The sequence below is a fragment of the Gavia stellata genome, chromosome 1, assembly GCF_030936135.1.
Source record: "Gavia stellata isolate bGavSte3 chromosome 1, bGavSte3.hap2, whole genome shotgun sequence".
NCBI lineage: Eukaryota > Metazoa > Chordata > Aves > Gaviiformes > Gaviidae > Gavia > Gavia stellata.
The window spans coordinates 59,126,598-59,153,450 of NC_082594.1; the positions used below are offsets into that span (position 1 = coordinate 59,126,598).

At 36.6% G+C, this 26,853-nt stretch overlaps 1 protein-coding gene across 8 annotated transcripts in view; it reads right to left on the reverse strand.

The window, feature by feature from the left end:
* Positions 1–26,510, reverse strand: part of DOCK9 (dedicator of cytokinesis 9) — a 111,824-nt gene extending 85,314 nt beyond the window's left edge. For 6 of the 8 annotated variants that reach the window (XM_059835944.1, XM_059835945.1, XM_059835915.1 and 3 more), the window contains exons 1-3: positions 14,450–14,641; positions 6,394–6,510; positions 876–965 (exon numbers count right to left, since the gene is read on the reverse strand). In XM_059835944.1, the coding sequence (XP_059691927.1) occupies positions 876–965; positions 6,394–6,510; positions 14,450–14,563 (321 nt within the window). In that variant the 5' untranslated portion in view covers positions 14,564–14,641. Of the gene's footprint in view, positions 1–875; positions 966–6,393; positions 6,511–14,449; positions 14,642–26,348 lie in introns of those variants that run through there. The other 2 variants (XM_059835941.1, XM_059835943.1) reach the window with 1 other exon arrangement.
* Positions 26,511–26,853: the final 343 nt, after the last annotated feature.

Consider the following 26,853-nt stretch of genomic DNA (forward strand, 5'->3'; position numbering starts at 1 on the left):
TGTAACGCTCCTCCCTCTTTGTCTACCTTCTTCAAATTTATCTTAGAGCTGTTTAGGTTAGGTATTAAGGGTATGTATCACTGTGAAGAAAACACTTTGAGGTTTGACGTAGATTCAGCTATTTGGAGGTCCTTCAGTTTTCTTGGAATTACAACAGACTTTTACTTGTTTCAGATGTTAAAATATCAGCTTAAAGTATATCAGTAGAAAACCAGTAGATAATATAAAAAAGACTAAAATTTTAAACCTTTCATTCCTAAAAGGCTTCAACAAGACACTAAATGAAACAACATCAGAGTCAGAATCAAGGGAATGCCAACATAAGCAAGCAATTACGAGAAACTTTAAGTTTGAGGATGTTTCTTCTACATATAGTAATACAAACTGAGCAGTCACAATGAATTCTGGCCTCTACAAGTATTACAGTTATGAATACCTCTGCTCCAGCAAACTGTACAAGATTATTATGAACAAACTAAGAATGACTGGTGTGAAACACTATCAGGGAAAACAAGTCACATTGATTCATTCAGATTTACTATTGCTTCCGATATTATATATGGAAATTACCCATGTTCATCTAGGAAAGCCAAAAGTATAAAGAAGGTGGGGGAGAAGCATCTGCAAAAGCCAATTACACAAACAAAATTATTCAAAGATATCCTGTAATTCTTCTTTTCCAGCCACCAATGGAAAAAATACTAGATTTTCCTGGAAATTTTCTCTTGAAATCATTGACAATTAAATGGCAATATACATTTAATAATTTTTTCAGAGCTTTTTTTCCTGTTTTTTAAATGGTAAATGAAGCAGAAGAAAAACAATTTAGGTATAATACTGCTATTACACACAGCCACACGCAATTCCAATATTACCTCAGTTACAAACAAGCTTTGAGCTTCCTTCTCTGCATTTTCAGGAACTGTTGAACGAATGTATCGACTCTGCCGTTTCAATAATGCTGTCTGATAAACAACAAAAACAATTAATGCAACTTGCAATTAAAGGAAAGATGACACATTATGGCAACACTCAGTTACATCACTGTAACTAAGACAGAAGCTTAGCAGAAAACATCCTGTGAACACACTGTTTCAGAACAGCCAATTGATGAGAATTTGCTTTCATTCAAAGATTAGCAACGTGTTCCTTCTCTCACAGCCAGTGCAAGATTGGAATTAGTAAGAAATAGGTGCCATAGAAAAGTGTTTTCCTCTATTTTCTGAACACAGGCAAGATAATACTAGTAAAAATAATTCTACCATGACAACATAATTCCAATATTTTGAAGACAGACATTAGGGCAGTGTTATTACTACATACAAAAACTATTACTCAAGAAAAGTAACAAACCCACACCAAAATAAGAAGAGTAGTTCAACGGCAGATCTCAGCTGGCAAAAAAATGAGATTTGTACTGTTAAACTGAAGGTTTAGAAAGAAGGCCTGGATCACTGAAGTATACTGCTTACCAAGTCAGAACTTATTCCTATCCTACACCAAAGTTCAGAGAGGCAGAGAAAGACTGCCAGAGAGGAAATTTCACTGTGACCATGAAATTCTGCTTCTCAGATCAACACTAAAGTAAGCCTTAGGGTACTTTAAATTTGTACGTGTAAAAGAGGAAAACTTCACAAAATCTTCTGGATCACAAATGCAAATAACTACACAGCAACAGAAATTACTTTGCATAGTGAAATTTCTTTCAACATTTCAAAATAAGTTACTGTATTTTGACTAGTTTACTTTGTGCTCTCTAAAATGAGGACGTTACTTGAACATTTTTTTTGCTTGTTCCTTCTACTCAAGATGTGTTGTAGAATTACCTGGGTTTACTTTTATTTCTGCAAAGTTGGCATAATATCTATTTTTCAGAGTTACTTAACATTACCTAAAAGCCAAGAGCTTTAAGTGAAAGTGTGCTAAATCCATATGGCTCAAAACCAAATGTAACAAAGGTGAAACAATGTCTAAGCTAAACAGCAGAATGCCTTCAAAATAATGTGGGATAACTTTGTAATGGTGTATTTAATTTGGAGAGGAATATACCCACATTGTATTTGCTACAAGTAAACTTATCCTGTACTGGGATAATATTTCCTATAAGAATGGAGGTAGTACTCAGAAGTTAGGTATTCTGAAACAAAAACATTTAGATACAAGGCGTCTTATTGCAAAGTAATCACTAGTAGAGTTTTGGGTTAAGGTTTCTTTTAATAATTTACATACTATGCAGTTAACAAACATCACCAATTTCACAGTCATTGAGCATATGATTTTCATGTGATCCATGAAGGTGGTCTGTTTTAAACTAATGCTACTTAGTTATGAAGCCACTTCATTATTGAGTAAATTACTGAAATTCAGGTGACTTGGAATAATTATAATAAGCCACGAGGAGGCACAAAATTGGATACAAGAGTACCCAATGGATATAGTCATTCAAGGTTATGAAAGAGAAGACTGTCTTCTCAGCAAGAGTCTAGAAGAGCTATAGCCTCGATCGACTGACAGCATTGTAATTGAGAGTAGCAAAAACATTAATTGGAGATGTTCCAATGGGTGGCAGGAAAGTGGTTCTATCACCTTAATTAAACAAATGCATTATATGGGGACCATAATGAAAACAAAACAATGACAAAAAAGTAGCTAGAAATGAACAGACTACAAAGCACGAAGGCACTGAAAGTTTAGACAGCCCAATTACTAAGAATGAAAGCAAACTCAGTGATGTTCACAGTAAAAAGGGTCTCCAAACGCAACATGACTGCCCATATAAATTTGATGAGAACGAGTTAGGGAATAACCTGATTAGTGAATGCAGTGCAGAAAACTCAGAACTTGAGCTTGTGGAAAGCAACTGAAAGAATCTTGAAACGGTGAATTAAAAAATGACCCAATATGTGGAGAGAAAGTTCCTGATAAAGAGCTCTTCTGGAAACTACAGAAAAGCAAAACTTGCTATTATTTGGATATAATAGCATCAAGGAAAATGTAGATACTCAAAAGAAAGAAAAAAATTATACAGCCTACTTATTTAGATTTGAAGATCTTCACGAAGCAGGACAAAAATCATGCTTTTCTGAAAAGTAAATGACCTGCTACCAAACATATATAAAAGGAGAGAAAACAGGATTCATAACCTCAGCTAACCAAGTTTAGGACGATGGCAAATGCAGTTAAGTGGAAGTCTGGAAAGGTTCAGGTAACTAAATCAGTCGGCTGAAGAACAATCCTTCAATCTTTATGAGTTTTCCCAGAACAGAGCATCTTCTGCTTCATCCATGCTCAAGTATTTCTTTGGTAGTGGTTTGAGCTTAGAGCTACTTCTGACAGCATGTTTGGAGAACAGTCACAGCTGAACAGAAAAGATGACTTACTGGGTTTTTCCCTTTCCCCCACTAGGCAAATAACTTTCATCAGGGGAAAGAAAGAAAAGCAAGCTGTACATGGTCCAAAGAAGCCAGTTGCTGTGCAAGCTTTCTTTTCTGATATGGACTAACAATTTATATCAGCTCTCCTTTAGTATCTAGTTTCTAACACCTATTAAATTACATTTCAGTTATCGAACTGCATTACCTGAAAAAAAAAGTTATCCAAATTAAGCACAAACTTTTAGCTCCAATTTCTCCCAAAGGAATTCCAACTTCAGCACAAATTCAATAGCTGTATCAATCTGCCTCTTTGAAACTACATAGCTGCTTCTACAATCTACTGAAAACTGTGGAAGTGATATCCAGTGCTGAAAAGTAAGTATTTTCAGTGCCATTTTAAGTGCTAGTATTAGGGCCATGCTAAAATAGCCTTACTCTTAATGTCTTTATAAATTAACAGGGCTTGGCTTCCTTTTTAGGCAAGTGTTTTTTAGATTGTAATCAATTTAACCTAAGGGTGAGGAAAAACTTTGTAAAAATAAAAACTGAATGCTCTAAGAGGAAATGGCTTGAACAGGTTTTTAGACAATGGTAGGAGTTTCCACCTACAAACTGTTCTGAGTGTGCATACAGGTAGTTCTAAATACTCTAACTCACTATTTTAAATTCATCTTGTGGGGGATGAGGGCAGTATCAAACATTTGAGCTGAGGCTTACCCAAGAGCTGCCCACACATTGTATGACAGCAACAAGTTAGGAAAAAGGAATTAAAAAAAAAAAAAAAAGAAGTGAAGCAGAATGGCAAATACAGGAAATATGCCATTATTTAAATGATCCAAATTATACTGGCAACCATATCAAGACTAATGGTTTCAAAATTGTAAATATGATTATGGAAAACTGCACAGGGTTAAAAGGTTTAACTTGCAAAAGAATAAATAAGCACATAAGGGATTTCTGTCTTCTGACCTGGTAATATTTTCTTAATACATTGAATGACAGATTTAAAAACACTTTGTTGAAAACAAGCTAGATAGATCAAAGTAATATTGGAGAGTCATGTGTACAATAAAAATATTTGGAGTAAGTTTGTGCCAGCAAATCTTAGAAGGAAATAGAAGTTTGATACCATAAGAATACAATTTGATAGTACAAACCAGTTCATATAAATCAAGTATAAAATGAGACTCTGCCAGAGACTATATAGGGGAAACCCAGAAAATGTGTTCAGATACTACACTACTGAGGGATAAAGAAACAGGAAATCTGACTATATTCCAAAACTGTGACTACCTGAAGGAAAAACTCTGATGTAACACACACTTTAATGACTGCCTTGATGAAAATTTGACCATAGAATCCGAACAAAGGATGACAAAAGGCATTACAGTTTGTGAACAAAATTCAGTCATTCCCTTTAAAGGACCAGACTGATAACTATGGACTAGCTTCATTCATACAGGCCTGAGGTTAAGAATTGGAGAAGAGGCCTCTTGAAACAGCAGTTAAACACTTCAGACAGCCCCCACACTGTTCAAACAAAATGCCTGAGAATATTCTTGATAGTTTGTTTCTGGTCCATTGATAATTCAGAGCCATTCACCAGAATGACCCCCAGTAAGTGTCAATTAGATAAGAGTACACTTAGGAGAAGTATCCTTGACTCCTCTTTATCTGCAATACTGAAGAGCCACACTGTAGAAGAGGACCTGGGTGGTATAGCCTACTCACGCTCTTCAGTCCCGAAGCCAATGCCTGGTGTAGGGCATCATCATGAGTGATCTAGCATTTGAACACTAGTATCATTATGTAATGTTCATAGGCAGTACAACTTCCTTTCGTATGAAGTCTTACCTGCAGTCCTTCAAACTTTCACATGTGGCTGAGAACACATGAAGCCCAAACTATTCTTTAAATACCTGTAGCTTGCTAAAACCAAAATTTTTAGCTCGAGTGGGAAGGCTACAGGTAGAGTTATTCATGTAAGAATCAGCACACAGACTGTATTAAAAACAGAGTCCAGGTGCACTCAGGTAAATACTTTAATAGGCCAGAGAGAATTCATGAAAAACTCAACATGTGTAATTTATGGGACTTTATATGCCCTTCTGTGGAAGTACACCAACTCATGACCAACTTTCCCCATGATAAACATAAACTTAGCTTCAACCACTTGGCTGAATGAAGTGCTCCGCTTTTCAGGTAGGTTTTTACAGAACAATTCTAAGGTATTCAACAAGAACACAGTCCCTAGAAGTAGCTAATTTACAAACCATTCAGAAGTCTGTGTACTCTTCAAACACAGGTAGACATTTTGACCACAGGTATGGGCATGTGTGAGAGAGACTTTCCTCACTATTTACAACAACTCCAGTCTCTAAGATGTTTGGTGGTTATCCTAACTGCATCTACAACAAGATTCAAAAAAGTGTGCTTAAATAAACTATTTATTTAGATAAACATGGTTATTTTATAGAAATATATCAAGATGATCACAAATCTTGGTTAAGTCTGGGTTAATCAAGTCAGAATTCTGTTATGCAGGGGATATTTTGCCAAAACCCAATTTTGGCTGGTAACACGCAGCTGAGAGTAACAGCTTTCATTTGAACACGTTCACGTGCCCCACTGTTAAGAAGGGGCGGGGGGAATCACCAATTTAAGAATTAAAGCATGACAAAAAGCAGGTGCTGTTTTTGAACAAACATCACATGATTTCCTACATCAGAACGGGGGGGAAATATCTAAAAATGACTGATCACCTACTTCAAAAGGCAGTAAGATTGCTGAGTTGCAGAAGTAGACCTTAGAATCTGAACAGATGAAGAAGTTGTGCTATTTCTTCTTCTGTAACCTGACAGAATAAATTGAGCAGTGTAAAGGGACTCATGGCAAAGATTTTTTTTTTTTGTAGCTAAAGAGAGTAAAACCGAAGAAATGGGAAGTTACCATCTCATGACTACTACTGCTAAGAATCTGTCTTATTAAAAAAAAAAAAAGTGAGGGGGGATTAAATTACCTGGAAGTCATCATAAGGAAATAGTAGCATCTCACGTAAAGCATCATTCAAAATCTGTGTTTTCCTCTGAACGATGACATTTTCATAGTCTATTGGTTCTATGAGCTTTGGTTTTGCCTAGGGGGGAAAAAAAAAAAAGGAAAATATATTCAGGTATATTGAGGAAAAATTACAATTGTTGACTCACTTTAAGAAGTTAGTCTTTAAAAAGTTGGCAGAATGAGATTTTATCTACATTGAAAGCTTACAGTATTCAAAATGCAGACTTTATGTCACACTATACCATATGGATAACTGCAACTAATAATTACACAGACAAGCATGCTATTTGCCTCAGAAGGAAGAAACAGAAATATTTCACAAAACATACTAAGTCAGTGCTTATCAGAATAACCATGTATGTATTTTCACTGCAAAAAAATTATAAAGGAATTACTAGTCTCTTACATTGGTGGTTACCTTTGCTTGATACTGACATTCCTCCTTCTCTATAGTTTTTTCAAAATTCCCCTACGGCATCTGCTTCCTCTTAACTGCATGAGTAGCTTTCTTCAGTTACTATGCATTAATTCAACATTTAAACCCTACACCGCTGTCAAGGCATTACAGCTGGCTGTGTACAATCAGACAGAGAAAAACCCTCACCCTGCCAAGCATTCTGTTAAGTGGTCAGATGGCAAAGCAGGTTTAGAGAGCTCTCAATGAGGCAGCACTACATCGGAATGTGCAAACTAATGCAAAGCTGGAGTTATAATCTAGCTTGCACTTTCTGCAACTAAAATTGTGCATCACAGTATCAGACATAAAATTACCATTTTTTTTTTACAAGTGGCAATTACAAAGAGACTTTCCAATTGATACTTTTTTAAGAGCAGTGGTACTAATTTCGAAGTAAGGTATATTAAACATAAGAATAGCAGGAAGGCCAGATTATACCATCATTATAGGTAATCAGACAAGATGAGATTTATATATATTTTTGCATAACTTATGTTAATAACCTTTCAAATTCCAGCTGTACTACACAGAAGAAGTATCTTTATGTCTAGCAGTAACTGCTCTTAATCTTTAGTATATTAATAATATTCCTGAGAAACCTTACAGGTGTTTTCTTCATCCAAAAGTGAATCAAATAAATTTGTTTTTCAAGGAATTAGTAAAGCTTTAGTCAGAGAAAGTTACCAAAGTTTTCAGGCTTAGTTCACAGGCTACTCAAAAGTTACTTGAGATTCCCTCATATCTACCACATGGCAGTTTTACTGTTAAGAAAAGTGCAAGAACATAACAGAGCATAACAGCTGAAAAGGCCAAAAAAGCAAAATCTGAAAAACAAATCTACCAAAAAATTATGAACAAAATGTAGCTTTGTCAATAAAAAAAAAGCTACCATTTACAATCACACTGGAAGGATTTACTAAAAGTTCATAAGCTACATAACAACATGCTCAGCACAGACCAATACAGCTAGGAGCCACAGTAGAAAATTATTATATTGAGCTTGCCATCTTTCTCCTCAGAGATGGAGAACAGTTGCTCGGTTTGCTGTATATTGTACCCCAAGACATTTTGAAAGCTTAGCACCTGAACCACAGCTGCTGCTACTACATCTTCTCTCCTTCATGAACATGGCTTATCACAAAGCTGAAGTGGTCGGACCGTTTTGACTTGGCTCGGAAAAGTATAAGAGAAGTATGTAAAAACAGCATAAGAAACAGTTACATCTTCTCTAATGTACTAATTACACAAAATACTTTGGCTGGAAGAAAACTTTCTGTTAAGTCTGCCTTGGAGTATTCAGACTGCTGCAGTGAATCCCAAATTAATGAAATAGTGTGCTCCAAGCTTCCTTAGTACTCAGAAGGCCAGATGCACCTTCTTTACGCACTATTTGACACATTTCCTAGATGCAGACTCTACCAAATTACCCCTTCAGAAAATTTCAGGTTGAGCAGCCCCACTGTGACAGACTGTCATAACCAGTTCTGATTTCAAAGAAATACCAGTAACTTCACCTACCCTCTCCAACTCTTCACCAAGGCAATAACTGTCTAGTATAAATTTTCTTCCTCACGTACACGAGACAGAGATAACACAGAGTATGAAGAGCCCTTCAAACTTTACTGTTCTATAAATGAAGTACATGACAATACTTACCATTCAGAAAGCAAGACACCCTTTGCTCACCTTTCTCCCACTTTCAATGTAAGTAACAGGTCTCTCTCTACCTATCCAGGCAAGCAGGATGTCCACCTGTCAATCACTGAGCTTGAGCTCTTGCGCAATATACTCTTACGTTAAAACAAGCTTTAGCGACTACTACAGTACTATGGCCAAGCCACTCCATTTGGTCAAGCTGACCTTTACCATGTGACCATTCCTTCTGAAGAGTTTGTCATGAGACATTATATGCAATGTGCTGCAGTGACAGGTTGATTTGAGTGTGGAGCAGGATGAGTGACCTTTAGGAGAAACAAAAATAAATACTCCAAATTAAACTGGGCCTGAGAAATGAGCAGGGGAGAAAGACCATTTGAGTTGTGTATACAATCAGTCTCTTCTGTTAGCTAAAGATTTGGCTTCACAATTGCTTTAAATTAATTGAAAGGAGGGCTGACACTAGAAGGACCCTCTCTCTCGTGGCACGTTCCTGAGCCTTCTCACCCTAGTACCAGCAACTGAGCCAGAGCTTTTGAGCCAGATTAGGCAGTGATCTGGCTTTAGAGGGTTTCTCCCAACTGGCAAGCTTTCAGCCATACTGTCTCTCTGAAATGCTTATCAGATGGCTGCATGACCACTTGTGCTAATAGACAGCAGCTGATGGGATCCTTTCAGAAGCAGGACAGATTCAGATTACTAAACAGAATGTGAAACTGTCCTTATTAAAAGCTGTTACAAAAGGATTTTTGAATTCTGCTACTCAGCTTCAGTACAGCTCACCATTTCTAAAATGTCGTTAAAAAAAAAAATTAATCCAGGCCACATACTTTAATACACTTAAGACTTAATTTGGGAAGCTTTTTAAAGGGAAGAATAAATATATACATGGTCAATATAGTCAGAACGTTCATATATCAGGACATCTACTACCTGAACTAGCAAGCAGAGAGATAACAGCACCAATTCCACGAACGGGTAGCAAGGGAAAGCTGTCACCTCAAATCACAGAATCACTAAGGTTGGAAAAGACCTGTAAGATCATCAAGTCCAACCATAAAATGGGTAATGGATTTTTATGTGGTGCTGCACATGATCAGCATTTTCATCCATTTCTCCCCGGCGCTGAAGAGCTACGTCCGTCCTCCTGTTAATTCTCTCGGGAAGGTGATAGGTAAAGACTGGAAGAAAGCTAGCTCTGGCTCCTCTCATTTTACCAGCAAAAATAGAGGAAAAGGATTACTTTTAAAACCAACGTAACTAAAATTATTTCATGGGCGCACTTACACACTCACAAAAAAATCACTTCTCTAGCACAGCTAATTCAAAAACCAAAGATGCATATAATGCAGCTTCAAAAAGCATCCAATTCATTGCAAATGCATGTCTCTACCCTATAGTCACAAAACAGGTCCATCACAATCATAAAACTGATAAAAAAGAATCTTAAAAGAAAATGAGCTTTGCTCACCTTTTGCTTACATGCTATAAATACAAGATTAAAAAAGAATCCTCCCTCATTAGAAGCTTTTAAAGAAACTAAAGCTGAGGTCCTGAATATACACCTCTCCTCTAAGTCAATGGGACACAGAGGTAGCTACTGGTACCAGAAAACCACACCATCTTCGTATTTTAATCAGTAGAGTACATATTTTGGAGAAATATCATTTCTGTAAAAATTCATGAAGAATTTACTTCCCCAGGTTTCTCCAAAGTGTTACTCATTTCTTTCTTAGTCATTTGTCAGATTCAAAAGGAAGAGGATGTTTTATCAGTTTGAACCAGATATGAAAAAAGAAAACAATAAACAGCACACTGATGTTGGCATTTAGCCAAACCTACAATACCACAAGGAAGCAGATTCTGTCTCAAGCTCTTCTTCAGAAAAAAAGATTTTCCAGTCTATTATTCAATGTAATATAAAAGAAAAGACGCTGGGTAGATATCGTATTGTTGAATATGATTTATGGACCAGCTGACACAAATAAAACTCAGCCCAGTCAAAACTGCAAAATCAAGTTTACAGGCACTAAAAGTCAGTCTTTCAAACAAGGCTTAACTTTTCCTATTAGTTTGCAACAAACAACATTTTTATTTCTGTAATCTAAGAAAACGCTAAGAGCACAGGGCTTCATGGGGTCCAGCACTCGAGCTAGCCAATGCCATATTTGTAGAAAGATAAAACAGCAAAGTATCTGCCGTACCACTTTGGGATTTGTCAGTGTATTATAGGTATGAAAACTTATCAGAAGTAACAAGCATTTCAAAACAGCGGTCATGACACCCACATGGTCACCATTTTAATGTGCCAGAATATGGTTTATAGATGTGGACAAGCAGTATCAAAAGCCATCAGATAAAAGGAATTCTAAGTTAGGAGTTCAATGGTTGCCTACATTATATATTACAGGAAAAAAAATACAGTACATTTTTTCCTTGTATGTTTAAATTGAGACAAATATTATCTTCCTCTTGTCTTCTCATAAAACAAAGGATGGTCAGGTTAAGCACACTGAGTATTGTTAGCCTTATGCTACAAAACATTATTTACCTTATAAAAACATATTTAGCACATACACCTGCAAATTAACAAAATGGAGCAACAAGCAGTAGCAAGCAACACAGCATATAAATTGATCAATATATGGCGTTACTTATTTCTCAATATTGGCCTGAGGCAAGCCACTTTGGACAATACGACTATTTAATACTAAACATGGGTAACAGCTCCCTGTATCTTATTGTCCCCTAACCACAATAAACTCAAAATAAATTGCCCAGGTTGGGTTATTTTCTAATCAACCTAAAAATCCATTCAAAAAGTTTTATGTATCCTAGAGCTTATTGTTAAATATTACATTACTCATTATCCCCTTTCTTACGTATGGTTAACTTTGTGATGTAAACTTTGGGACAGTGGGAGGGAGTAAGCTGCTATAGGTTTATGTAAGAAACTATCACTATGCATATGTTTAGCAACAATATGCTTTCACTGACAAATTCAAAACTTCTAAGCAGTTGAAAGAATGAAATGCATTAAGTCACCTGTTCTCATGCTTACATAAACAGATCAGAAATTCTCACAGGTGCTACAGACACAGAGTGAGCCATGCAAAGAGTAGACAGTTATACAGGCTTTTTTTTGCATAGTGTTTCTTTAAAAAACAATAATTAACTTTTCCTTTTTTTTTTTTTCCCCAGTTTAACCTGAAAGCCTGAAAACTCTTGTTCTATTGTTCACCCAAGTCTTCAGGGGGCTGTAACAGAAGAGGGGGGTTTCCAAAACGCAGTGAACACAGTCTGAATTACAAAGCATCATGCTTTTACTTATAAGTAGTATTTCATTGATGCCTAAGGTCCATTTAAACACAAGAACACTTCTTGTTGTAGAAACTTCTACACCAGCTAGCACAGCAGCAGTTCATCCCAAATAAGGTTTTGAGGCACCACACAGAAAATCTAAATGGTTTTTCCATGGGCTCTTCTTGCTTGTTAACCTCAAAAGCAAAGTTATAACACAAATCTAATTCAAATCACAGGAAAACAAGAGAGCACATGTACAAACATGCTGGCACTGAAAACAGCAGATGATTCCTTTTGTGATCCTACCCACCTATCCAGGAAAAGTTAATTCAGGCACAGCTGTCAACCAAATAACATTGTTTCAATATCACATGGGATCCTTACAGTTATAAATACTCAGTTCCCTCAATACTCTAGCAGACTCTCTGTGAACTACATTTAAAAGAATTAAACGAATACCACAAAAAACTTGTTGCTTCCTTGAAGTCCTGACAGATTATTCTGTCTCATCTTTAAAAAGAATACTCAAAAAAACTTGAGTGCTGGGTAAATCACATCATAACTGCCCACACAAAAGGAATACATCCATACCTGAAAAAATGTTTTAGACAATAGTTGATGAGAAGTATTACTAGAATAAACCAGAAGCCTCCTGTTCCAAATGCTTTTGAGGGTTGCTATCTAATACAATTCTAAGGTTTCTAATCCAGAAAACAAGAGGTTCTGCTGTTTAAGTTCTGTTACACTACTAGCAACGTTAACAGTCTTACTTACTACCTTACTGCACCCTATACCAGTGAGAAAATACCTACTTCCACTGTGGCAGTAAAAATCCATTGAAACCCATTGAAATGAAAATGGACCCAAATGTCAGTGTTAAATGAAACACAGCGCCCTACTTTTTGCTTTGTGCCTAGCAGCACACTTAGTGCAAAGTGCCCTTGCACCATTTCATCTAGTTTTCCTCAATAAACTAGACAAAAGCGGACGCAAAAAGGGATATTATACCATCTATAATTATATGCCATATATATGCTTGTCTATATATGTCACAGATTAAGACCAAAATAGCAACTGAAATGACAGCGAAGACATATTTTATGTGACCTATGCGGAACCTAAATGTTCTTCCCTTGAAATATTGACCTTTGTTTTGAATGCACCCACTTCATCTGGAAACGAAAAAAGGGAGGGCAAACACTGGAGGTATATTAATCCATGAACATTAAATTTAGTAGTACCTGGAAAATTATAGGGTTATAAGTAAACACAGTAATGTTTTATACTTTTTTAAGTAAGTATGTATGCTTGCTGATCAACTGCAGTACTCTAAGTATCTGCAGAAACACTAATATCCTCTCTGAGTATTCATGGGGGAATAAAAACAGTTCTAAATAAAGTTAAACATTCCAAAGGCAGGAAAGCACACACAAGATTAGCTCATATTGTACTGATGAAAATCTGGACCAGAAATCAGAACACACCCATACGAAAAAAACACGTTTTACTAACAACTGCTCTGAATAGAATGAAACTAAAGAAAATAGTGTAATGGAAAAGAAAATTCATCTTACTAACACACATGAAAGCTTTCAGTTGTATACAGTAACAATTCCCATAAAGTTACATCTGTGTATTATATAGATAGCCAAAATGTTTTAGTTCCATTCTTAAAAGTGTAGCATAAAGCTCAAATAAGGGGGGGACCATAATTTGAGGACCACAACTCCCACTAACTTCAACCATAGCCAGAAAAATAAAGAGGAGACCGTCATCCTTTAATTCAGTAATCTCTCATACTTAATTGCTAAGAAAAATTGGAATTTCAGTAAGAACTATCAAAGTACTTCTTTCTACTGACATATAAGTTATTAGTTTAACAATCCTCCTCTGTTATTTGAAAAGGTTTATTGTCCTAGCTGGAGAGAGTTGGTGGATTCATTGCAGCTTGCTTATTATGTTCTCTTGCTGTACTATTAAAATTCCAACAGAACTAAATGTGTAGCGATATTAAAAAAAAGTTGTTATTTGATTACTTCCCCCACATACAGCTATCCAGCACTGGAAGCTACTTTAAGACTTTAAATTGCTAAATAACGTGCGCTGAAGTCACTGAAAAATAGCTCCTTTAACAGAACTACACCTGAATTATTTAAACAGTTCTTAGAACATTTAAGTAAAATTTAACCATTACACACACAGTCTTTACAGAGTTCAAATATATTTTGATTGAAAGATATACTGGGCAGTTAAAAAATAGAGGTGCTAGAATGTATTTTAAAGCATTAAGTAGTTTTCATGCTAGGTTCAAAGAGCAGTACAACTATGCAAGACAGATCAGACACTGAAAAGCTGCTAGGATGAAAACCAAATGCCAAAGTCAGACTCAGAAAGAACCAAAGATTTGGTAAACCAAAACAGCAAAAATTAATTAAAAAGGCAAACAACACACAAAGAATCAAACCTAAATCTTAAACACACCTTCTTCACAAGTAAGAATGCTGGAACTTCTCATTAGCATCAGATTACGCAGTTTTTCACTGACAGACAGTACTGGAATTATTAAAGGGAAGAGATAGCTTGTTTAAACAATTCTTACCAGCACTACCACAGGACTCTCCACTTCTACTTCACAAGGACCTGCATCCTTGCACTGCTGTGGAGATTCTATACTAAGCTCTTTCTTAGGATTTCTGTTTGTTCTTGCCTGCATTCTTTGATTGAAAATACAAACAGCAGCAGAACCGTATGCTTTTTGGCATCAGAGCAATCAACATGCCAGTGATCCAGTGAAAACAATAGCTTTTTCCCCAGCACAAGCAGCAGAAAGTACAAACTAGTCTAACTTCTTAACTGCAGTTTGCTAAATCTGTCATGGTGGGAATGCATGACAGACAAAGGCCAGCCCCTAAGCATGTTGTACTCCTCCGGAAAAAAAAAAAAAAAAAAAAAAAAAAAGGTGGATCCATTTTAATGCCTTAAGGTTATGAGTCAAACACAAAAGAGAATGTGCATTTCTAAAATGACCATCTAAAACAGTCCAATTGTTTTACAGCACTTATAAAATCAAGGCTTCAGTATTTTAAAGTATTTTTATTGTAAAAATTAGCCACTTACTGACAACTGGGCCTCTTTAGAAGTATAAAACCCTAAGTGTTACTTTCTTATTTTAAACATTAATATAACTTACTCAGGTACGATCAACAACCAGCCACTAATCAAGTACATTCTCCAGGACCAATGTCCCAAACAGATACGTTGGTCTTTTTTGGGGGTAGGGTGTGGATGCTCTTTTTAATCTTGGTGCTAAATCCGTATTAAAAATTTACCTTAAAATCAAATTGTCTTCACCCTAAAAATCTTACATACTTTACAAAGATACTAACTCAAAAATAAAATTAAATAAAACCTCTTTATATAGTCAATTTTTAAGCATTTAACTCTTCAAGTAAACTACGAGTCTCCCTCAGCCTCTTTCCTCACTTGAGCCAGTTAGCTCACTTCTGTCTTGTACATTATTAGTGCTCTCAGCTCATTCCTACCTCCTCAGAACCCTCCAGCACTGTAGATGTCCATCACTGATCACCCTCCAAAAAAACACTGAGAAGACAACGCAAGAAAATCTTCGCACATTTTGATTGAAGGCACTTGGGGGAACTTTAGCTCTCCAACCATGAAGACCAGCCAGCCATCACTCACTGCCTTTGGCTTCCAGAGGATTTTCTTTTTGCTGACAGTACAAAACACTGGGTGGGTGTCTCCCTTGTCTTGTGAACAGTTTTCAGAAGTGCCTCTTGGCCTCGTAATTCAAGGCTACACAGCGCTCGGTGGTTAGTATCTTCCATTCATGTCCTTAACTGCAACATAAACTCAAGTCATGCTTCAACTTTGCTTTTGTCATCCGATCTATCCTTCTACTATACCGCTGCTTACAGACACTGTTCAGCATACATACGCTCACAAAGTAAGAGGCAGCAATTTTTATCGGGATCATTTCTGTACGATTCTTTAGTGTAGTGCAAAGCAATTTTGTGTGCAACTTAGTTGACATTTTTGTTAATTTTGAAGGTTTGACTCATCTAGCTCCCCTATGCAGTAGTTTTAGCATATGACTGTATGCTAAATTCCTCCTGAAAAAAAGTGAACTGTCATGAGCAGTTTTCTCCAGTTTTGAGAGGGGTATTTTGGTTTTCCCTTTGTTCCTTTTTAACACTAATGAGTTGGAACCTCCAAGTGCACAAACCTCAATGGCTGTATTTACCAAGCAAAAATACATCTGAGAGAAAATTCAACTCCCCAGAGAAGCACATCCCTATTTTAGACTCCCTGTCCACTAGAGCAACCAGACAGCTGTGGAAACTAAGCCACCACCTACATTCAATTCTCAACTCTGCTCCACTTCTTTGGACAATTAATTATCTCCCTTCAATATAAGTGACATCCTAAATTTAACTTGACATCAATTTTGATCTGTTCTCTAATAGAAGAGAAAGTCACCTTAATCTGCAGAAAGCAGATCAAGTTGTGGAGAAGCCCAAATATCCTCTTTTATTGCCAGTATTTTTAAGAAGGCACAACTTCAGGCACAGGTTTCTTAGCTTTCAGGCCTAACATAAAACGTCAATATCCTCTCTGCTCTCACACCTGCATGAGATATTGTTATTTCAGCTTACTGCAATCATGAAATTGAGTCTGACCACGAGTTTGCCCATCCCATCTACAATGCAAGCACATTTCTAATGAGTGGACTGAAAGAAATAATAAAATTAACTATTAATCAAGACAATAATGACTTACTATGCTTCTGTCTTTTTCTCTAGGAAAAACAAATTCAATACACTTACTTTTTAAGCAGTCCCTTTGATATATAGACAGTCCCTTTAATATATAGACACTGAACTCTAGAAATAGTCTATAAAGCTTCTTTAAGAGTTAAGAAGGAAATTAGCAGTTTAGTCAAATTTACAAAAACAGATCTTCCTGTGTAAATCAAGGTAGACAATAGTTCAAGAACATTTAGTTACACTTTACTTTTATTTTTGCACCAGCCCCTTTTGTTTTCAGAAAACGGAAGTACAGAACAGCTTAGACTAAATTATACCATTTCTTAAGGATGCAGCTGCCAAACAGGAATTTGTTTCATTGAGATGGGCTGCAATTATACTTAACTGCAACCAGAAATGCACAACCTTATTATGCACAAGGCACTTGCAAACACTCACACTAATAAAGACTTAAAAAAATTATACACTTTAAACAGTATTTCTTCTGGTTAATTTAACAAAGGATTCTACTTTTAAACTGCAACATTGTTCTATCCTGGTCAGGTACTTCTCTGAATGCATCTGAATTACTTTAATGCAGTATAGATGTGATTTTCTGTCCCCATCATTCTCCCTACTCTTCTCCAAACATTACGAGGGGTAAAAAGAAAACCAACAAGCCAGCATTTTTATAACATCTGTTTAAAGATACAAAAGTTACTTTTTCCTACTGAATGGTTAACGTAATTTCTAGCTTGCATTTCATTAACACACATATACCATTAGAGGAGGTTTCTTTATTTAACAACAACAAAAGTGTGAAGCAGTACCTCCAGAGCTATATCCTGCATGAAATAGATCTTAATTGCTAAACTGAGGTGTATTTCCAACATTTATTTTCTGCTGAGGACTTAGTGATTATCTCAATAATTTAATTAACAAAAAATACTTAGGGAAAAACAAACAAACACACACTCCCCAAAAAAACATAAGATACTGCTTACCGAGGCACCACACAGTCAAAAGAGGTAAGTTACTTTAACGAAGAGGTATATTAAAAAATTTTACCAATAACACATTATGATTCAAAAATCGGAAGATGAAAAACAGGACTTTAAGACATGCTGAAAATGTATCATCTTTTTACATGACCTGTAGTTTTAAACCATTTAACCGCAATTAAAAAAAATTAATACATATATATACACTACTCAGCTTGTCGTATCAGGCAGTTACCTGAATAAGGATCAAGAGACAATCCAGGAAAACAATACACGTACAAAAAGAATGTCACTGTACGAAAGTTATTTGACTGCATTTTCAACATGGCTCCCAAAATTGCAGGAAATTACTAGCTAAATAGAGACCTATCTGCAAAATAACTCAGATTATTATGGAAACACTTCATTTCATCTTTTTTACAAAGACAGCGGCCTGAAGGACTTCCCATGGTACTTTTAACAACAGTACTTTTCATATTACTTCCAATAGCCAAATAGTTGGGTCTCTTCTCGTATCATATACCCTTAAGGAATCACCTATGTAAAAAAGTTCTCAGTATTCCCAGCGTACCTCAACGATTCATCCAGCAAATTTGCTGCCCAAAAGACAAGTTCCCCACATACACCCTCTTATTCCTTCAAATTCCTTTTCACTCCAAGAGCTTGCTTCCCTACCGCACAATACCACATAATGAAGAGTACGTGATAGCAAGGGAACAGGCAGCGTATGAGAATTTCCTCTGAACTTCAATGGAAGAAAGGGTGGACTACACAGCCTCACTGTAGGAACAAGCTAAAACCTGAGTAGTTTGGTTTAATGGCACTTCTTTTGCTCCAAGTCCCACTTACAATCTGCATCAAGATCACCAAACCCTGTTGGGTGGCCAGCATCAGCATTCACTAAATCTACTAGCTATAATTACAACAAACTTGTCTCTTGGCTGTTCTCGGGAAAGAACTGTTGCTTAACCTGTAGCAACTGTGGAGAGGAAGGAATAATCTTGCTGTAGGTTTGCATGTCCTGTATATGTGAAAACAGAAGGATTTGACAACATCATTTACTAAAGCCCTATACCTGTTTTCTACTCCTTTGTGGCTCTTTAAATTCCCTGGCAACTCAGAGTGTCTCTTAACGAAAAACTTTCAAAAATGAAAAGGATGGATGACCGGAGGGGTTTTGATGCTTTGTTTTGTTGGGTGTTTTAGAGGGGTTTTTTTTTGGTTGGTTTGTTTTTGGTTCGGGTTGGGTTTTTAATGCAGTAGCTCATATGAAAATATGGACCCACTTTAGCAGAATGACAAGCACCATTAAAAGCCAATATTTCTTGCTCTCATCTGTACTAGTAAGAGATATGCTAGCACTGCCCTCCCACACTTGGCAGCCTGCCTTGCAGCTGTATTAAAGGCATAACATTTCACGTATCAGTGGAAGATTCAGTGTTGCAGCTATACGTATCTTAATACTGCTGAGTTTCATAAGTGACCAACAGATCTGCGCTTGCCCTGGAAGAATAGATTCACAAGTGCAAGAGAAAGGCTCAGCCAGCTGATAGCAGATGGAATACAGCATGCCATTCACCTGGCAATTCCCTGCCATACATGCTACATTCAGATGAAACAGAAAAACTTTCACAAGAAAGTCAGTTAGGAAGACTCATTCCTCCTATGGCAAATAATTGCAAACATGGAACTTGCAGTCCCACCGATAGGGAGTACATTCTGTAGCAATAAAATCACAAAAAGGGGGGGGGGGGGGGGGGGAAGAGAGGGGGACAAGAAAAGGGGAGGGAGGGGAGAGGATAAAGCATAAGACACAGATCTGAGTGTGCCACACATTATGTAACTTTTCATGTTGTCAACATTATAACTAAAATAATCCCATTTCACTGGAATTTCTTGATAAAGCAAGAACTGTGAACTAAGACCATTCTGGAACAGGTAGAATCACAATCCCTCTTTGGGAAGGCATCTCTTTATATCAAAATGCATCACACAAATCTCAAATTTTGCATTACAGTTAAAATTACTCTCCAAACATTGTAGCCCAGACAGGACAAAGATGCTGAGATACCACATAGAAGAGGTCTCTATCGTAAGTAGGTTGCATTGATGAAAAAAGGTTAACGCCAATGTACAGGTCTGTATGACTACTCAAGGAACTGGAATAAAAAACTGATCTGCCTGTTTTAGTGGCAGCATAAAGTTAAAGGATTCTCCCAGTCAGTGCCTCTATTGGGTCCATAATGGTTTTCTACAATGCATTTTTTAAAAGCTCCTTATTTCATGGAATAAGAATTTGGCTAAAGTTGTTAAAATCAACATGGCATATCTCATTAATACCCTCTGCTAGACATTACTATCTGTCAGATAAGATACAGTATCTTAGTTGGGACACTCTTACTCCGTGACAAATACAAACTAAAATAAGTTTAAGATCACAGTGGAGCTAAGCAAAATACAGATTAATTTAAGTCTTGTCCATATCATACTTTTGCATACTGTTATCTATGAAGTACCAACTTAAGCTGCACTTGCTTGACTCACTGGTGACTGATTCATTTCATACCATCTTAGTAGGTATCTCTCTGTTTTCAGGGAAAACCTGACTTCCTTATGGTCCCAGGGGAAAGAAAGAAAGAGAAAAAAAATATCAGTAGAATTTAGTCAGCATAGGAGACTTCAAGATTAAAACTGCACTTCTGCTGAAGGAACTATTGTTCTGACATACCTCCTTACAGACAGGACATGTACAAGCAGACTGTGAGAACAGTATTGGATTAAAGACAGCTTTTTTTCCTACCTGGGCAGTACCTTACAATTATCAGAAACTAATATGACAGCACAGACACCAAACCAAGGACAAAAAGCAAGTCAAAACCCAAGCCTGAAGATGTCTCAAACTGAAGTGGTTTTGTGCCAAGCATGCCTGAGGTAGGGGTCTTCCCCCTGTGTAACACCAATCTTACAAGACTTTTTCCAGGAGCAATTTGCTGCTTGAGGGTATTGTTAATTCACCTCTATCCTTGGGCTGAACTAGGAGTCCATCTTGGTTTGCCTCTAAATTGAAATACAAACCTGTCTTGGACTCCACACTGTAGAGTTCTAAGAAACCAGAACATTGCAAGAGTTCGCAGTTGGCTCCCAGCTTTACTTTAATTGCATTTAATTTCATGACAGAATAGGATACCTGCATCTGTAGATGATTCAAATGAGTATTTCAGGCTGTTCTTAGAGCAGGTGGAAGGAAGTATTAATCAGGAAGAAAGAGCAGAGAAGTCAACTCCTTTCTGTGTGTTCACTAAGTGTAGACTCTAGTCCTGAAAGCACCATCCATGCAGCTTCTCCACCACAGAAGTCTTCTTCCTATTCCTCAAGATCATATAAGGCTTTAAAGGTTTTTTTTGATTGTTTTTTTGGGGGGGTTGGTTTTGTTTGGGTTTTTTTGGTTGTTTGGAGTTGTGTTGTTGTGGGGGGTTTAACTCCAGACGTGTTGGTTGTTTTCAAAGCAGGATATCCAGCTCCCCCAAGATCCCCTGCTGCTACATTCAAAGGGAACATGTTTTCCACTACCTGGATGCAATCTAATGCCATATTTTTTGGGTCGGATATCTTTCTGTGCTAGTCCAAGCTATATTGTCACAGATGAACAATGGCTTATGCATGTAGACATGACCAACTATCGTCAGATTTTTATCTTCAGTCTTGAAGAAGTTTTCCTGAAGACACAATGTTTAATCTTATCTTTTGTATGCTAGTGCACTGAGTGCCTGCCTACCTATGTCTGATATTCCTCTCACATGCATCTTTCAAAGAAGTATATTTGCTGCAGGAACTTCATGTTTGGTGAATCTGTGCTGCAATTTCCCCTGCTGAGAGGGCAGAGGGATACCAGAGATGGACATTTGAGCATTCTTCCTAAAGAAGTCTAATGAAAGGTCAGAACAAAAAATGTCTACAGAAACCATCAGGTTTTTATTCACCCAACGTGGTAAGATGAAAGGAGATGAAAGAAGCGCTCTCATTCAAGTGACCCATGAAAAACTATGAAACAGTTAGATGCTGTACACATGTCTGTTTCTTCCTTATTAAGAGACCTAATGAGGCCTAAAGCTCCAGTTGCTGATGAATAAGTCACTTGTAATACAGTTACAAGTTGAAGCAAGTTATGAGAGTGAAATAACAGACTAAGCCATACAAATTATCTGCACACTATTAGAGAATTGCTGCATAAGCTGTTTAAGCACATTAAAGAAAAATCCCAACTTCTACTTACTCAGCAGAATTACTTCCTTAGAACTCTCTCCTTTATATATTTCTACTTTATTTCTACTAAACTTTTCTACTTTAAATAAACAAATTAATATCAATTTGTTAATTCAGACAGCAAGAACAGGCCTTAATATAAGGCCTTTTAATAAATGAGTGTTTTAAGGTTTATTTTAAACACATCACATGTTAAATCAAGAAAAGTCTTTTTTGAAAAATCATACACATAATTTTATTCTGAAATCAAAGTATTTGCAACTTGAATGTCTACTGTGGAGTTATTTCCAGAATGACATAGCTCACTGCTGTCATTAACTAATCTTCCCACATGCACAGACTTCGGTATATCTTAAAGATGTCACAGTTTATTAATAAACCAAATGACTCATGAGCAGCACAGAAAGAGCGGTCACACAAAAACTCAGTAACACCTAATGATGACGTTGTTGTCAAGTCAACAGGTGACAGGCACTAAGAAACTGCATTTACTAAAATATAAGGTTAGTGGTTCTGCTTCCAGCAAATTCCTAAACCTATCCTATTAAAAGCTGGACATACACTATTTCAAAATGCCCTGCATCTCTTCTTGGAAATTGTGTAAGCAGAAATTGAGTAACAGTTATTCAAATTAAGGATATTTTCCATATCAGACTTAATAAATTAAAAGACTACTTACAACTATTAGGCCACATCTTGCACACGTGACAGCTACTAAACTACCTTAAGTAGGTTTACCAAACTACGAGGTTCTACAGTTTAATGAGAGAAATGGCAGTGTTGAATAGGCCATTAGAAACAAACTGAGCAGAAAACATTTCAAGCATGGAAAAAAAGCAAGTTGCTTTCTGCAATTTTCAGACAAATACAAATTAAAAAAAAAAAAACGTTAATGTCCTTCAGCCCACTGTGTCTCACTTTAGAATTTTCTAGCTCCTCCAGTGGCCTTGCCAGCACACTCACCTGGCCTCTTCCTTCACTGAATACTTCAAGGGGCTTACTAGCAAAACCCAACTTTTAAAGTGTTGTTAGCTCTATTGTCACCACATCATTCTCCCTTGCTCATTTTCCACCTTTGTCTACCATCTGAAAGAGCTGTTTAGGCCCTAAACCGTACAGTAACACTTCACTCTTAGATAGTCATTGGTTATACAATGATTACCAAAAAAATGGAATCTGAATATAAAAATAAAGGCCATGAAAAAAAACCCTCCTAACTCTTAAGATACTGAAACACAGCAGAAATAATGTGTAATATCATGCTGAGAATGGATTAAAAAAAAAAAACATAGGAAAATCAAAACAAACTAAGTAATGTAGATCAAGCATACAAGCTAATATTTTGGAACTGTATCCTTCAAACTTACTACAGAATTAAGCAAACTAGAATGTTTTCTCAATATTTGCAGAAAATAAATGTGCCCTAGGTGGACATTTGGGGAAAATAAATTTACATTAAATTTTGATGCAACTGTTAATAGAGTCTCAAACTAAATTTATACTCTTTTACTAACATACTGATTTTTATCCATGTGGACCTAAAGACCCTAAGAGATCTTGTGTTCTACCAAGATAAAGTGTATCTGACAGACTAAAAATGGTCCCAAAGACACAGCATTTTCATTGCACGTTTGAATTACATCAGATGGATAGAAATAAACTGTACTCCTGAGAAGACATTCTCACCCAGGCTTCACTTTATCTTTCCTTCAAGCAATCAAAAGAGCAGACCTGCTGAAGATAAAACTTTAATTAGATTTAATTAAACTTTAGATAAAACTTCCTGACCTCTTGATTACAGTGTAAATAAGAAAAATGTATGCTAAATCAACTACTTCTGCCTCCTTATTTCTTCACAGAACAGGAGATTTTTTTCCTTCAAGGATAACTACTTCCCGAGAGCTTTCTGTTCATAGGAAATTTTCACAGATTTTCAACACTGGTTTTGCAAGAAAATCAATGTGTTCTTAAATTAAAGGGCTCCCTGAAATTCATTGGTGTTTTGACAACAGCAGTGTATCAGGAGATATTTGATCCAAAATAGCTAAATAGACCAGATAGCAGGTACAGCCAAAAAGGCAGAGGTAAGAAATTGCAGCTCAAATACGAGTTACAGCACAGACAAATAGGCGAAGCCATATGCCTACACTTGGCATCTCTTGCAAAAACTACCAAAATAAAAGAAAACACAGGGAAGTGACATACTGCCGCTCTCTTTTGGTCTTGGCCGTACAGCTTCTCTTCAGAGAAGAGGATTCCTGTAGTCTTCACCTCCCTGCATGGCTTCTCAGAGAGAAGCAAGGTAATTTCTCTTCCTGAAAGCCACCCCTTCAGAGGGGGAAGAGCTGGCCAAATTAGCTTTTATAGCAAAGAGTACAAAAATTATGTAATTTAAGAGCTCTATGTATATACTTAGACGAATTTCATAAAATCTCTTGTCACTGTTGCCAGGACTGCAGTATCTTTCCCCCTCTTCAGAGAATCCTGCTTTCCACTCTTTAGGGGTAAGTCAGTAGGCAACTGCTCCCCAGCCTCAGATGTCTCAGAAAGCGACAGCAGTACCAGCTCTGACTATCAAGGGTGTGACCTTGTAATGAAGTTCCATTTTTTTACTTGTAAAATTCTGACTTTTGTTCTTATGGACTACACTAGTCCAGCACAATGAGCAGGAAGTCATTCTGACCCCTCAATTCTGCACACTCTTCCATATTAACCTTCAGGTATTTATCCCAGGAAGAAACTTATCTTGATCCAATCCTTCCAGTTAAACCAAGCTGACAAAGCCATACAGGAAAAACAAAAAAAACCCAGTATCATTACTTAAAAGCATCTAGAAAATTTGGAGTTGGAAAAAAAATAAAACCACCACCCTAAGTGACATATGGGAAACTTCAGCTGTAAACGGCAGACTAAGCGTATTTTGTGCTTAATCTTGCCAGTTTGCAAACCAATTCTGTAGGGCTAAAGTAAAAAGAAATTATTGCTGGAACAGTACCACATGAAACAAAGAAGGAGAAAAAAAAATACAAACCATTTTCACTGCAACCTACAAGTTACAATAATTCATATTACATTTAAAAAAAAGTATTTCTTCATTCACTCATCTAACTATACCTAGAATTCAAGGCCAGTAAAGGTGCTAGGTCTTAAATTCAATGGAGTACAAGAGTTATTGAAAGTATTCACTGTCTAGAGTTTAACAAATGTCTAATAACAATCTGTATGAAGCTAACTTAAAAATGGCTAACAGTGTAAAACGGTCTCTAATACCTAGAGGAAGCCATTTTATTTTTAATATCAAACCATATTAAGAATTTATAAAATGTAATACTGTCATGAAGGGTAATGTACATACTGAAACTTATTTTAAGCATCTGAAGACAGTCCAGATTATTCTGTATTCTTTCCTGGAAGCTTTTCTGTGTGTATCCATGCATATAAATATATACATATATGTGTGTGTATGTATACACACACACCCCTTTTTTCTTATATGTGAGTTCAGCAAGAAAGGACCTGAACAGTATAAAGACAACAAAGCTTTGTGAAATTTCTAAAGGCTTTCCATAACTGCAGTTGCATAGCGTGTGTACGCTAGCAGGCACTACAAGCTTGTCAAAATCTGTCCTGTTATTTCAGTGTACCACACCCCTCTTATTCCAACTATCTAGCCAGTGACCATGCAATTAACAAGTAACCCCAAATTATTTTAAATAAATATTTAAATCCTTAACTAGCCCAATTCTGAAGCAAGCAGTGCACATTAGCTATTGCAAATCCACCCCCTCAAGCCTAAATGCAATACATCTGACGCACAAATGCGTCATTAACCTGGGGGGTACAAAGAAGATAGTCTCACTTTAAAGCCTGTTTTCTTTGCATCAGGCAACACCTAAAAAAGCCATTGAGAGCAAAGCAGGTTCAGAAAACAGTTATTACTCCCTTTAACCATTTTTTTTCTTCTAGAATGCTTCTGTATCCCTTTCAGTAAGTTAAACAGAAATAGAATAGTTTCAGAGAAAAAAAAGAAAAAAATGTACTCAAATCCATCTGAAAAAAATAAACCTTAAATCCTGGGTTACTGTTTTCCCAACAATGCATTCCTTAGCTTTTCCAAATAACGTAATCATCTGTTGTTCTTCAATTGAAGTGCCAAATACATTCCAAGAGTATATTTAGAAAGATCTAACAGCAGACAATCTTCTACAACAATCCTGTTTATGGAGTGCAAATTCTTCAGAGCTATCAATACAAATTTAAGTGATATAATGAATATGAATCGTAAGCTTAAACATTACAGCTGCATGCACACATGTATTACATGTCACATACATGCACTAACATCCTACAATATCAGGACAAGGTATATTCATGTCTGTACATAGTAGATGTTAAATAAACACAGTATCCTGTTGTTAGTTTAGCTTTCAATTAGCAGGTAAAATTGTTAATGAAACAAGTTTGTATTTACCAGGGATGAATGAATCAATATTCCTGAATCTTCATTTGGCAAGCTGAACGCTGTATATTCAAGGGCATTGTTTTCCCCTTGCTGTTTGCAAATATAACCACAGTTTCTCTCAAAAACTGTACGAATGCCTTTAAACAGAACCACACTTGTAGTGCAACCCATTCCAAATCTGTTGAATTTTGCATTTCTAGCAGCCGTGATTGCATTTGCAGAATGTCGTCTTCCTTTGCTCAACTCGAATAATTTTCCCGTGCTTCGCAGAAATACGTCTTTGTACAATCTTCATTACGTCCGACATTTAGTATGCTCCTCGACTAGAAACCATCAGCTACTGAAATGTAATCCTATTTGCTTTAGCCAAACACCGCCAAAAATCCAGCCGCTGAAGACAAAAATCAGAGGGTGATGAAAAGCAAAGGATACCTCAACTGTAGAAGATAGGAGGCTTTCAGCATGTGCTGTACTCTGCAACAGAGATGAAAAGGTATTCCAGAGGGTCAGGGAA